This window comes from Dromiciops gliroides, chromosome 3, assembly GCF_019393635.1.
Source record: "Dromiciops gliroides isolate mDroGli1 chromosome 3, mDroGli1.pri, whole genome shotgun sequence".
In the NCBI taxonomy this organism is placed as follows: domain Eukaryota; kingdom Metazoa; phylum Chordata; class Mammalia; order Microbiotheria; family Microbiotheriidae; genus Dromiciops; species Dromiciops gliroides.
Window position 1 is genome coordinate 660,869,639 of NC_057863.1, and position 12,925 is coordinate 660,882,563.

Genomic DNA, 12,925 nt, shown 5'->3' on the forward strand with positions numbered 1-12,925 from the left:
GAGGGAAGAGCAGCCCCTAGCTACAATGATTCAGGAAACCACTGTTTGGACCCTGGTGAATTCGGGTGCATCAAAGATGATTGGCTGCTGAGAGTTGTGGGGATGGGCTCTTCCTGAGGTCCTGTTTGGACCCTTCCCCCTCATCTGGTGCTTCCTTTCTTTTAGATTCCTAGACTGAAGTGCATCAAAGCCTGCTTCTCCCACTGGCACCCAGTGAGTCTAATAACATTTAATCACTATTCAGTGTCAGCACCACCAGGAAAAAAGATGCTCAAAAGGGGGTGGGGGGGGCAGCTAGGTGGCACAGTGGATAAAGCACCGGCCCTGGATTCAAGAGGACCTTAGTTCAAATCCGGCCTCAGACACTTGACAATTACTAGCTGTGTGACCCTGGGCAAGTCATTTAACCCTCATTGCCCTGAAAAAAAAAAAGATTCTCATTCATTGAGTAATCATCTGTATTGCAGAAGCTTCAGATACCAACATGAACCGTTTCACAACTTGAAGCTTAAGTTTCTTTTTCCCAGAGGTCATCTAGTCACCAGAAACCTACTCGGAGTTGGTATGGACTAGCACAGAAGGTGCCACAGGTCAGAAGGCATGAGGCCTGGGGGATATATGTGGCCTATGTGCCAGCTGTTCCCCTAGGGGTGGGGGGGAGTGAAAGAGGAAGGTCTCTTGGGCTGACCACCCATTTCCATGTCTTTCCAGCCAAATCCAGGTGTCTTCATTTCCCCATCCCTCATTGCTCTCCCCATCTCTGAAGTTCCAGTTCCGCTTCTTGGAGTGACAGGCCTCTCTACTCCCCCATCAGTGCAAAGCCAGAAGGGCATAGATGCTGGGCCCTGGGGCTGTGGACGTCGGGGCTCTCTGCCCCTCATTGAGAGCAGCTGTGTTCAGCTGAGAGTATGTCACTCCCTGAGGGTCTTCAGATTTAGAGGCCTGAAGGAAAGAGGACCAGGCGGAAATGAGGAACTGGGAAACAAGAAGTGAAGCAAACAGGGAACTGTGAGTGGACTGTTTAATAGCTAAACCGTTCAACTCTTGTCCTGGGTAGCTTTCCCCATACTGGGGACAGGCGACCACACACATTGAGTTTTACCCATCACAGAACAAAGCATTTGGTGGGAGTCCCAGGGGAGACTGAGGCTTCTCTGGGGAGAGGAGAATAAGAAGGACTCACCCATGTCTCTACCGGTCTCCCCTTGGATACTTCTTCATCTAGGATAGGGAAGGGGTTCCATGAGTCTTGGAGTTCCTGGGGCTAGTCACCCCCCCAGACACATCCCAGATCCCTGCCCCGCTTTTCCCGACCCACTTACATATGGTCTCCTCTGGAGGGAGGGAGGTGAGGCAAGGGGGTGGAGGGTAACCTAAGCTGTCTGAGGGCCTGTGAGGGAGAGACCAGGAAAGAGGCAAGGAGATGTCTTGGCACCTAGACTCATCATTCTCCCAGTGAGAGTCTATGAACAATGGGGGAGGTCTCCAGAGGCACTGGGGAAAAGCACCTGGGGGAGTTGGTCAGAGGAATGTGGGAAGGAGCGGGGCATCCTTACCTCTTGGGAGTGTCTCTGTGTGAGCTCCCTGTGAGAAGAAACAGACAGACAGATGGACGGACGGACAGACAGACAGAAAGCGGGGTCAGTCACAGAACCATAGGATTCAGAGCAGCAAAGACGTCCTAGAGTCCACCTCATCCCGCCTTCTCATCTGGAAGAGGACACTGAGACCCCAGTTCTCATGCCGGGTTTCATTCCTCCAGGCCCCCAGGGGTTTTCAGTCCTCCCTCTCTAAACTCACTGCGTTGGATGTGACGGTGGCAGAGAAAGACCAGGAGGAAGAGGAAGATGGAGACACAGCCGACGGCAACAATAACGATGATTCTGGACCCTGAAACAGAAGAGAGGTCCTTCCCAAGATCCCATCGTGCCCCCTCAAACCACCCCCTCCACCCCCCCCACCCCACCCCCGTCTACCCTCCCATCCATCATCTCCATCCTCCAACGGGCTGGAAGGAGGGCTGCTCTCAAGCCCGGAGATATGAGGAGGTACAGCCTCCTGCCTCTCCTTCTTACCTTCTCTCTGAGGGTGTGCATTCCTTTTACCTGAAAACCAGTGATAGAGAGGTATGGGTCACAGAGAATGGATGGGGGATCCCCAAGGTTAAATCCCTACACCCGCTTCTCTATCCATCAGCAGCTAGGTGACTCCATGTATCAGGAAGCCCCGAGTTCAAATCCAAACTCAGTCACTCACTAGCTGTGTGGTCTTGAGCAAATCACTTCACTTCTGTTTGCCTCGATGTTCCCAACTATTAAATGGGGGAAATAATAGCACCTACCTCCCCAGGTTGTTGTGAGGAGAAAATGAAACAATATTTGTAAAGCCCTTAGCACAGTGCCCAGTAGGTACCATATAAATGTTAACTATCTTCATCGTCCTCATCACCTGATCCCCATAGCCCCAAATATGAGGGAAAGGGTAGTAGATGAATTTCCAGGTGTCTCCTCTCACCTGGGTCCCCTTCTATCACCTCCAACTTTAGGGGATCGCTGTGATCTGATGCTCTCTTCTTGCCCTTCTCTAAGTAAATACAGCTGTAGTTCCCAGCATCCTCAGCCTTCACAGATGGGAGAACAAAGTTGGCCACCTTCCCCTCTAGGCTCTGTAAGGGGGTTGGCACCCCAGTCTTCAGCAGAAAGAATGTCAAGTTTTGAATGTTACTCCTTACAATCTCCTTGCACTGGAGGGTGACTGTGTCCCCTATGGCTACTTCTGTGCCTGGTTGTCCTTGTAATGATGGTTTACTGAAGAATCCTGGGAGAGAAGAGGGTCAGAGATAGAAAACATATCAGAGACAAATCTGAGAAGGAATGAGACACCAGAGGCCCAGCTGGGACTCCCCCCAGCCCACCAAGCTTTCCTTACTTCCTTCTCTTCTACACCCCAACCAAATGAACCTTCTTACCATTCCTCACACACAGCATTTCTCCTGCCATGACTGTCTCCTGTGTCTTTAATGCACTCTGTCTCCAGTCCTGACTCTCAGAGCCTCTTGTTGCCTTCTAAACTCGGGTCAAACACCCCCTCCTACAAAATAATCCCAGCTTCTGGTGCCTCCTCTCCCCTTCCCAAGTTACTTTGTATTCATTTTGATGTTTTCCTATCTATTTTTGTGACTTGTGTCTTGTCTCCTCCTAATAGATCGGAAGCACTTTGAAGATACGTGGTGCTATCTTGTTATCTTTTTGTCCTCAAAACTGAGAATGTGCTTGGAGGACAATAAGAGCATAAAAAAATAAATGCTTATCAAATGTTGAATTTATAATAGAATTTTTAACTAGCTGTATGGATTAGAGATTCATAGTTTCATGCATTATGTTCTTTTCATTTTGCATCTGGAAATGTTCTTTTTCTTTGTGAGAATTAAATTCTTATTTTTTTAAAAAATTCACAGAGAAATGAAAAGAAGAAAGGTCAAAAGGAATGATAAGAAAAGCAAACACTCTGTCTCACATAAAAGGGAGCTCACCTCTCCCTGCCAAAACTAATACCTCTGCATTCACAAAGCTGTTAGCTGTCCTTTCTTCTCCAGCAAATTGTCCCCTTGAGCATCCCCACTCACTCACTAATTTTTTTTTAATCAACAGTATCATCAAATAATTATTTGGGGGGTTTTTGCGGGGCAATGGGGGTTAAGTGACTTGCCCAGGGTCACACAGCTAATAAGTGTCAAGTGTCTGAGGCTGGATTTGAACTCAGGTACTCCTGAATCCAGGGGCAATGCTTTATCCACTGCGCCACCTAGCTGCCCCTCACTAATTTTTAATCTCTTCCTATCTGCTGCCTGCTACCCTACTGTCTATAAATTTGGTCATTTCTCTGCCTTTCTTAAAAAACCCTCACTTGGGGCGGCTAGGTGGTGCAGTGGATAGAGCACCAGCCCTGGATTCAGGAGGACCTGAGTTCAAATCCGGCCTCAGACACTTGACACTTACTAGCTGTGTGACCCTGGGCAAGTCACTTAACCCCCATTGCCCCGCAAAAACACACACACACACACACACACACACACACACACTTGATGTAACCATGCCCTATAGCTATCATCCTAAAGCTCTCCTTTCTTTCCCGGGTAAACTCCACAAGAAACACATTTATAGGGGGCAGCTAGGTGGTGCAGTGGATAAAGCACTGGCCCTGGATTCAGGAGGACCTGAGTTCAAATCTGGCCTCAGAGACTTAACAAATACTAGCTGTGTGACCCTGGGCAAGTCATTTAACCCTCTTTGCTCCAGAAAGAAAGAAAGAAAGAAAGAAAGAAAGAAAGAAAGAAAGAAAGAAAGAAAGAAAGAAAGAAAGAAAGAAAGAAAGAAAGAAAGAAAGAAAGAAAGAAAAGAAAAAGAGAAAGAGAAACCCATCTAGAGTTGATTCTTCCGCTTCCTCTCTGCTCACTCTCTTCTGAAGTCTCTACAATCTGGCTTCCACTTATCATTCCACCAAAACTGCTCTCTCCAAAGTTCCCAATGATCTCTTAACTGCCAAATCTAATAGCCCAATCCATATCCTCTTTGACTTTTCTACAGCATTTAACACTGTTGATCACCTCTCCTTGAGACTCTATTCTCTCTAAGTTTTTGGACCAACATTCTCTTCTGGTTGTCCTTCGATCTCTCTGACCATTCCTCAGTCACTTTTTCTGGATCCTCATTCAGGCTACACCATCTAACGATGGGTGTCCCCAAAGCTCTATGTATTTGTCAGTCTCTGGAGGGTATATGGAGATGTGGGTGGGGCTCCCTCTTGGCTATTCACAGAGAATAGAAAACATACCAGAGGGGGCAGCTAGATGGCACAGTGGATAGAGCACCAGCCCTGGATTCAGGAGGACCTGAGTTCAAATCCGGCCTCAGACACTTGACACTTACTAGCTGTGTGACCCTGGGCAAGTCACTTAACCCCAATTGCCTCACTAAAAAAAAAAAAAACAAACAAAAAAAAAAAAACACAGCTGGGTCTGTATGGAGATGAGGGGACATCTCAGCAGGGCCCCGGGCTCAGCCTGGAGGCTTTGCTTCCTCTCCAGGCCAGGAGAGTCCAAGGACAAGGGAAGGGCACCCCAGAGGCCAAGCAGGGTCTCTCCAGCAAACCAGGGTGTGTAGGGCTATGAGAGGAACATGTTATTTGTGGGAATTTATTTTGATTTGGGGACCCTGTCTTTGGGCTAAGATTAAAAAGCTTTAGGCCCTCAGGGTTTGTTTTTTTCTGTGTAAGAGGGGCTGTGCCCCTCCCCCTCCGCTTCAGCTGAGCCAAAAAGCCCCATGGATGCCAGATCAGACTGCTGGCGCAAAAAGCCCCAGCTCCCTCCACCCTGACGGGATCTGCCCCAGAGATCCTGGGCTCGGGCTCATGCAGGCCGGCCTCTGGTGCAGCCTGTGCAGAGGTCCCAGAGGTGCAGCCCCTGGAGCCCTGGGTGTCGTACCCACAGGACATTCGAGCCCCCGCCCAGCTGCCAAAGATTGGAGGGGAGAGAAAGAACATATATAGGGCTAGCAAGACACTGAAGGGGGGATGCCAGAGGACTAGCAGGATGCAGGGAGGCTGGAAGATTGAGAGAACAGGTTGGAGGAACCAAAAGAAAGGAGGCTGCTACAAGGATGCTAAGGAGACTGAGGGAGACTTAAGGAGGTTGAGAGAGGCTGGAAGATTAAGAGAACAGGAGACGGCACAAGGAGGTTGGAGAAGACAGTAAGAGAGGAGACAGACAGAGGAAGGAGCGATACAGAGTAAGGGGCTTTTCAGGGGTTCATCGCTACAGTAGTGAGAGAGAAATTAGAGTAAAGCAGGGGGCTATTCGGTAGGGCGGTCAGCACAGAGGGGCTGGAGAAAGGGCCTTCCAGTTAGAAGGTAGAGAGAAGAGGCAGGACAGAAAAAAGACTGAGAAAAAAGATAAATTGGAGAAAGCTGGAGCATACCCTAAGGCAAGAGGTAGCAACAGCCCCTTATTGTTTTTGTTGGTTTTGTTTTTTGGGGTTTTTTTGCGGGGCAGTGGGGGTTAAGTGACTTGTCCAGGGTCACACAGCTAGTAAGTGTCAAGTGTCTGAGGCCGGATTTGAACTCAGGTCCTCCTAAATCCAGGGCCAGTGCTTTATCCACTGTACCACCTAGCTGCTCCCAACAGCCCCTTATTGTATTAAAAGCAGACAGGTTGTTTTTTATAAATAAATTCTGCCTTGATTATTTAATTTAGAGGCTTCTTAATTGTTTGCTTATCAATTTGGGAGCAGAGCAGTGTGGAGAAATTTTTAAACGGCCCATATGAAATTAATAGCAGTCAGACAGCCAGCCAGTCAAAAGTTCCCAATTTAGTCTCCAAGTCAGATTAGGCCCCCCAAATTAGGCCTAGTAAATTAATAAAATATTTCTACATATTCCAGAGAGGGCCCTGGGGCTGAGCTATGAGGACCAGCCCCTGCCCACCAGAGCCAGGTGTTCCTGGGCTCCTCCTTACCTGTCACCACCAGCTGCAGTGGGGCACTGAACTCTGACCAGTGGGGTCCCTGCCCGTAGCGGCACTGGTAGATGCCTGCTTCATCAGCATCCTCAATTTTAAGGTGGAACTCAGCCTCCCCACTGGAGAGATTTTTCTGGAGTATGAATCCTTCATCCTTCCAAAGCTGGAAGCTCCTGCTCTCCTGTGGACCCTGGCAATACAAATGTGCATCTGCTCCCCTGGGGACCACAGAACTGGGCACAGCCCTAATGGAGGGTCTGAGGAGTGTCCCTGGAAGGGAATCAGAGGCTGCATTGTGGGAGCCCTGTCGTCCTGGGTGTTGTTCCAGCCCTCAACCCTTCATCTCCCAAACAGAGTCACCCCCATCAGCCAGACAAGGAGCCTACAAGGTACCCCCTCCCTCTCCCCTATGCCCCCAGCATTGGCTGCCTTGGGGTGGTTGTCTGTACTGAGCTGGAAGGTTGGCAGGGGCACTTTGAGGGGAAGAACTCACCACCTGGAGCTGTGATTTGCTGGCTCAGACACAGCCCTGAAGGAGAGGCTCAGGTTACAGGTGATCCTGCCCCCCAGCAGCTGCACCTCTGTATCCCACCCCAGCCCATCCACCTAACTCACTGTGGGTCAAACAAAAGGGAAGGGGCAGGTACCAGTGCTCTGTTCTGTCCAGGCAGCCTCTCCCCTGCCTCAGTGCCCCATACGTCCCATGTAGCCCCCACCCAAGGACCTTTTCAGAATCTTGCCCTCCAGCCCAGCCTAGGGCCCTGGTACTCACCAAGGCACAGCAGAGAGCTGACTGTGGGGGACATGCTGGCCCCTCAGCCCTGATCTAAGATCTCTGGCCAAGGGGTCATGAAGAAAGGAGAAACAGGAAGCAGAGCCGCCTCAAGTCCCTGTGGCCTCCTGCCATCCAATCACAGGATGTGATGACAGCAATTGTCAGTCCCACCCACAACCACAGGGCCCATGGGTCTGTCCAGTGAAATTGGTGAGAGGGGGGCACATGTCTCTTCTGGACACCTGCTCTAGGCTTTCTCTTGAGGCATCCATCCCTCCTCCCCCTCTCCTTAGCCTTGCCTCTCTCATCCTTCCTTCTTTTCCTCTTCTTCCCCACTAGAAGCATTCTTTCTCACCTTCTTCCTGGGCCCCCCTTTGTAGCACCCTCACCCTTCTCAGTGATGTTGACAGAGAGGCATCGGGTTGGGGGGGGGGGCTGGTGGAGAGCAAGAAGCCTCCTGCTTCCCAGGCTCCTCCCTGCCCCAGTGTAAGGGGAACCAAAGAGGGGGACAAAGGGGCCAGTGTGGTCAGGAGACAGCCAAGTTCCTGGGGCAGGCAGGAGAGAGGAAGAAAACAAAGAGAACAGGGAGCTGGTCAAACACTGAACAAGGCTCCATGGGAGGGAAAAGTCTGGTGAGACTGTGCAGGGCTGAGTGAGCCCAGAAGCCAGGGCTGGGAGCTTTGATCTAAACCATTTAGGACTCAGAATCACAGGGACTATCAGAGCACCCCAACTGTCCTTGTCAGTCATCATTGCCTGTTCCCTCGGCCACAGTCAGCTTGATTCCATGTCTATTCTCTTCTCTCTCGACATTCTCTCTTCTCAGCATCCCATCAACATCTGAAACAGAGCCAAGCATCAGAGCCAAGCAGAAGCAGGCTGCCACAGGTCCTCTTTCCCCTCTTCTTGGCCATCCTCTTCCTACCAGAGGCCCCCACTCTCTTTCCAGTCCACCAGGTTCAAAATCTTGCAGTCATCCTCAGCTTCCCACCATCCCCAATCAGTCCCTAACACTTGTGCACACGCTCCATCTATTCTCTCACTTCCGTCCCTTTCTCTCAAATCCTGAGACTATGGCCCTCAGACTGAGCATCATAACCTCTCACCAGGACTATGGCCAAAGCCTCCTGCTGACCTCTGCACTTCCAGCCTCTCTGCTCTCCGGTCCATCTTCACACAGCTGCCCAAATGGAAATCCTTAAGGCATTGCTCAGACAAGGTAAGAAGCTTCAGGCACTGCCCAGTGCCTTTAGGATGAATACAGATTCCTCTGGCTGCCATTTCAAGCCCTCCCAAACCTGCCCTGAGTTTATCTTTCTGGGTTGAGGCCACGTTACTACTCCCCCTCCTACGTGGGGCAGCCTCCTTGCAGTGCCTCAGATACCACATTGCATCTTTGCTTCCATGTTAATGGACAGGAGATAGAAGGATGGGAAGGGGGCCGGGGAGGAGAAGCCACAGTGTGATTCACAGAGGGTTTATGTGAAGACACTACATGGTATGAGATAAGTTAGAAAATCAGGGTTGGGACAGCAACCTCCGAGAGACTGTTAGTTGGGAACAAAAGTCAGAACTGAAGTAACTTTTTTGGGAAAAGTTCCATTAAATCATCCATACTAAGATCATTGTAAGTCCCCGGGAACTTTTAGCCTGGAGAAGAGAAGGCTCAAAGGGTGGGGGGTGGGAGGGATGAGAGCTGTATTTAAGTATTTCAAGGGTTGTCACATGGAATGGGCATTACATTGCCAAACAGGCACTGGAGACAGAACCAGGTTGCCCAGCGATAAATGTGGCTTGATGCCAGGAGACTCTCCTAATTAGAGCTGTTGAAAAGTGTAACTGGGTGGGGGCAGCTAGGTGGCTCAGTAGATAAAGCACCGGCCCTGGATTCAGGAGGACCTGAGTTCAAAATCCAGCCTCAGACACTTGACACTTACTAGCTGTGTGACCCTGGGCAAGTCACTTAACCCCCATTGCCCCCACACACACACACACACACACAAAATGTAACTGGGCTGGCTCCAAGGGAAGCGGCTTTCCCCAGCCTGGAGGTCCTCAGACAGGCAGGAGGACCACAGGCAGAGTCTGCTGTGGTGGAGGTTGCCTTAGGACTGTAGGTCGGATGAGATGGCTGCTAAGGTCCCTCCCAATTCTGAGAGTGTTTGATTCTGTGCCTCCTGACCCAGAGCTGTTAACCCCTGCCTTCCACTTGTCAATGTGGGTGCATTTCACTGCCCTAGCAAGCTAAGACACAGACAGTCTGAAACTTCCCCTGCATGGATAGAAAAGGGGGCTTCTGTTCAGTAGATGGGTCATGGTGCTGTTGCCTTCACTCATCACTGAGAGATGGTGGCAGCTGCCGCTGCAACAGAGAGGTTGGCAATCTCATCTCAAGTCCCTAGGTAGGCATGGGGACAAATATTCATATCTGCAAAGATGGGCAATGAGGAAGTTTCCCTGGCTCCAAGACATCATAGCAGGTGTAATGCAGACCAGTCTCCCAAAGAATACATCCCTCTGACCCTAGAGCATAATGGGAATAGATAATAGATAGCATAAGGGGCAGATGGCCAGAGATTCCTTAACACCAATAAGGATGAAAGGCAAATCCTACACTTTAGTTTGGAAAATCACATTCACAAGCTGAATATTGGGGGCAGAGGGAGAGTATGGCTGGACACCATAGTGATCTGCAAGCTCAGCATCAATTCACAAATGAACTACGATGGGGAATAGCTATGATACAGGGGAAAGAACAGCAGTGAAGGTCCCCAGCAGTTCACAGGAGGCAGGCTCCAAGAAAGGAAGTAGCAATGAAAGGCACGACTTCAGATATCCTCACACAAATGCACAAACCACATGCTTTGTTAGGGTAACTCTAATCCTAGAACACTGTGGCCAGCCATAACCAGGCCCATGCACATTAGCTGGTTTTGAGTCTATATTCCATGTAGATGAAATTTCAAGGGAGAAGTCTCCAGTCTGTGGAGCATCGAGGTTACAAGTGACCTGGAAACTAGGGAGCCCTGCTGACCAGTACTACAGCTAGAGAAGTTAGAGCAGAATGGTGTCTCTGTTTTATGCATAATGAAGGATTTTCTACCAGTGATGTGGTCCTAGGCATCCCCATTAAGTCTTCTCCTTATAGTCCTCTCTGCATCCTTGGTCCTGGCTCCACCTCTCTTTATGTCTACTTTTGTCTCCAAGCAGGAACAAGGGGAAGCCAGGGGAGGGTTGGATACTTAGCCAGACCCATCAATGTAGTCTTATATACAGAGACCCCCAGGGGGAGGGAACCTCATCCCTACTTACCGTGGCACTCAGTCAGGACTCTAGACAACTGACTAGCTACATCTCCCCCTGGGACTCTGAGAGAGGAGTTTTGAGTAGTGAGTTGTGACTGTGTGGTCAAGGCTGTGGTGAACCCCTCATTCTGGGATAAAAAAAAAAACACCAAACCTGAAGATGTAAGAACAGACTAAGAGACAGAGGGACAGAGGCACAGAGATGGACTGACAGACAGACAGCTGTGTTCCCAGAACTCATCTGGGGATTACTGAGACCACCTCTGCTAAGTTTCCTGGACACAGTCCAGCATGACTGTCCATTGCCCAAAACAAACTCCATTCCTCCAAACTCAGTCATCTTCCCGTCCCTACTTCTCTCTTCTTTCCAGAGCCTGCTGAGCAGGGGGAACCCCATCTGCCCTGTGGGAGCCCCCCCTCCCTTCTCTAGTCTCATGTGCCCCAGTGGTCATCTTTGGGGAAATTACCCCCTTGCTGTGTCTCTCTACAGCCACTGTCAGCCCTGCCTTCCCCATGCCAACATTCCCTTTGTCCACTGTATATGAGTTTCCAGAGTTTCCCAAGCACTTCAGGGAAAGAGACAACATGAGAAATCAGCACCTAGAGAGCTCCTGGGACCCCACTATTGTATTTCCATTTATACGAAATCAGTAGCAACGACACAATCAACTGTAGCTATCTTTAGGTGACTCTGCCCGTTTTTCAAATAGGTCCTCTCAGTACCTACCTTTCTCCAAGGTAGTCCTCAGAAGAGTTTGTTAGTCCTCAAACATTTTTATTTGAAGGGCTGTTTCCACTCAAGGTGATTCGAATAGTCTTTCTTATACAATGTCTTTTTCAGTGCCTTTCTACCACCAAGGTGCCCCCTTAACAAAAGAAAACCTTTGTAACAGTCCTAGAAAACAAATCATGGACACACCCTCCCTGCCACTGCCCCCCCCCAAAAAAAGACAACTTGGCTACCATCTTTCAAGAAATCATAAATGAAAACTGCCCAGATTTCTTAGGATCAGAGGGCAAAATAAAGTAGAAAGAATTTATCTGTCACCTTCTAAAAGAAATGCCAAGATAAAAAACTCCCATAAAATGTCATCCCAAAATGCAGAGCTTCCAGGTCAAATAAAAACTAGTGCAACGGGGGCAACCAGGTGGTGCAGTGGATAGAGCACCGGCCCTGGAGTCAGGAGGACCTGAGTTCAAATCTGACCTCAGACACTTGACACTTACTAGCTGTGTGACCCTGGGCAAGTCACTTAACCTCCATTGCCCCACAAAAAAACAAATAATTATTTGATGATACTGTTGATAAAAAAAAAATTAGTGAGTGAGCGGGGATGCTCAAGGGGACAATTTGCTGGAGAAGAAAGGACAGCACACACACACACAATCAAAAAAGGAAAAACTAGTGCAAGCGTCACTTCACACACTGGGGCAGCCCGACATAGGAGATGGAATCAGAAGTGTGACGCATCACAACTCCCTGGGGCCTGTTTCCTCCTCTGTAGAATGAGGGGTGTCTTCTAAGGGCTCCTCCAGCTCTGGAGCTCCCGCAGCTCAAGGACCCAGCCAATGTAAGGTAGAAGCCAACATCTGGGTGGCAAGTCCGGTGCCCACCTGGCAGTACCATCCCTATCTCTACTTGATGTAGGAGGTGAAAAAACGGTTAATAGAAAAACCCAAGAGCCAAGCTCTCATTCAGATATGAGCTCCAAAAGGGAGGCAGACCCCAGTTAATGGATAACTTATACTAGGTTCTTGTACCCACAGAACGGGAACAGAGGGAGGGAGACCATGATGACCTTAGACTAAAATGACAAGGCTATAGAAATTCTAAAGAAAAATGATTCTATTTCAAAACTATCCATGGGAATCAGAAAGAGACATGCGCAGAAAAGGCCAAATTTGTCCCCAGATTCACCTTATGACGTGTAAACCCCCAAAACACACCTCCACTGAAAAAGGTGCCCACCTCGGGGGTTGGCTTAGGACCCCAGGAACTCCAAATTAGGATAAGCCCTCCCCTGTAACACCCCTAGGTGGAGAATATTATAATGAGACTGATAATCAATTTATCTATACTATAAATATAACTGTCTTTTCTTTCACTATTCAAGAGATACCTTTCCACTATTCTGGTTCTCTCCCTGTGGTCAACCACAGTATTGCAATAAAACTTGGGAAACTGAGTCACTGAGTCTTGTCATTCTTTTGGGATGACTCACAATCAATTTGACCCCAAATTCCAGCCCACATCATACCTACAGGGTTGGAAGAACCAATTTGCATGGAGTCAGGGTCCTGGAAAAGCCTGAGAGAAAGTTGGGGACTGAT

General features: G+C 49.2%; 1 protein-coding gene across 2 annotated transcripts; it reads right to left on the reverse strand.

The window, feature by feature from the left end:
• Positions 1 to 440: 440 nt before the first annotated feature.
• On the reverse strand, positions 441 to 7,417 carry LOC122749775 (T-cell-interacting, activating receptor on myeloid cells protein 1-like). 2 transcript variants are annotated; one of them, XM_043996295.1, is made up of 11 exons: positions 7,287 to 7,417; positions 7,008 to 7,043; positions 6,512 to 6,784; positions 2,732 to 2,817; positions 2,515 to 2,620; positions 2,076 to 2,105; positions 1,801 to 1,890; positions 1,557 to 1,584; positions 1,323 to 1,390; positions 1,184 to 1,221; positions 441 to 942 (listed from the first exon to the last, which is right to left on the reverse strand). In XM_043996295.1, exons 1-11 carry the CDS (start codon positions 7,318 to 7,320, stop codon positions 811 to 813), a joined length of 921 nt encoding a protein of 306 aa, XP_043852230.1. In that variant the 5' UTR covers positions 7,321 to 7,417; the 3' UTR covers positions 441 to 810. The 2 variants fall into 2 exon arrangements, with proteins under 2 accessions (XP_043852230.1, XP_043852229.1); XM_043996294.1 differs by having other exon boundaries at positions 2,515 to 2,817.
• Between the last annotated feature and the right edge of the window lie 5,508 nt (positions 7,418 to 12,925).

Coding starts and splice junctions, on each gene's coding strand:
- LOC122749775 (XM_043996294.1), bottom strand. CDS start 7,320: ATGTCCCCCACAGTCAGCTCTCTGCTGTGCCTTG. Junction 2,106..2,514: donor GGTGATAGAAGGGGACCCAG/GTGAGAGGAGAC, acceptor ACTGGTTTTCAG/GTAAAAGGAATGCACACCCT. Junction 1,891..2,075: donor TGCACACCCTCAGAGAGAAG/GTAAGAAGGAGA, acceptor CTTCTGTTTCAG/GGTCCAGAATCATCGTTATT.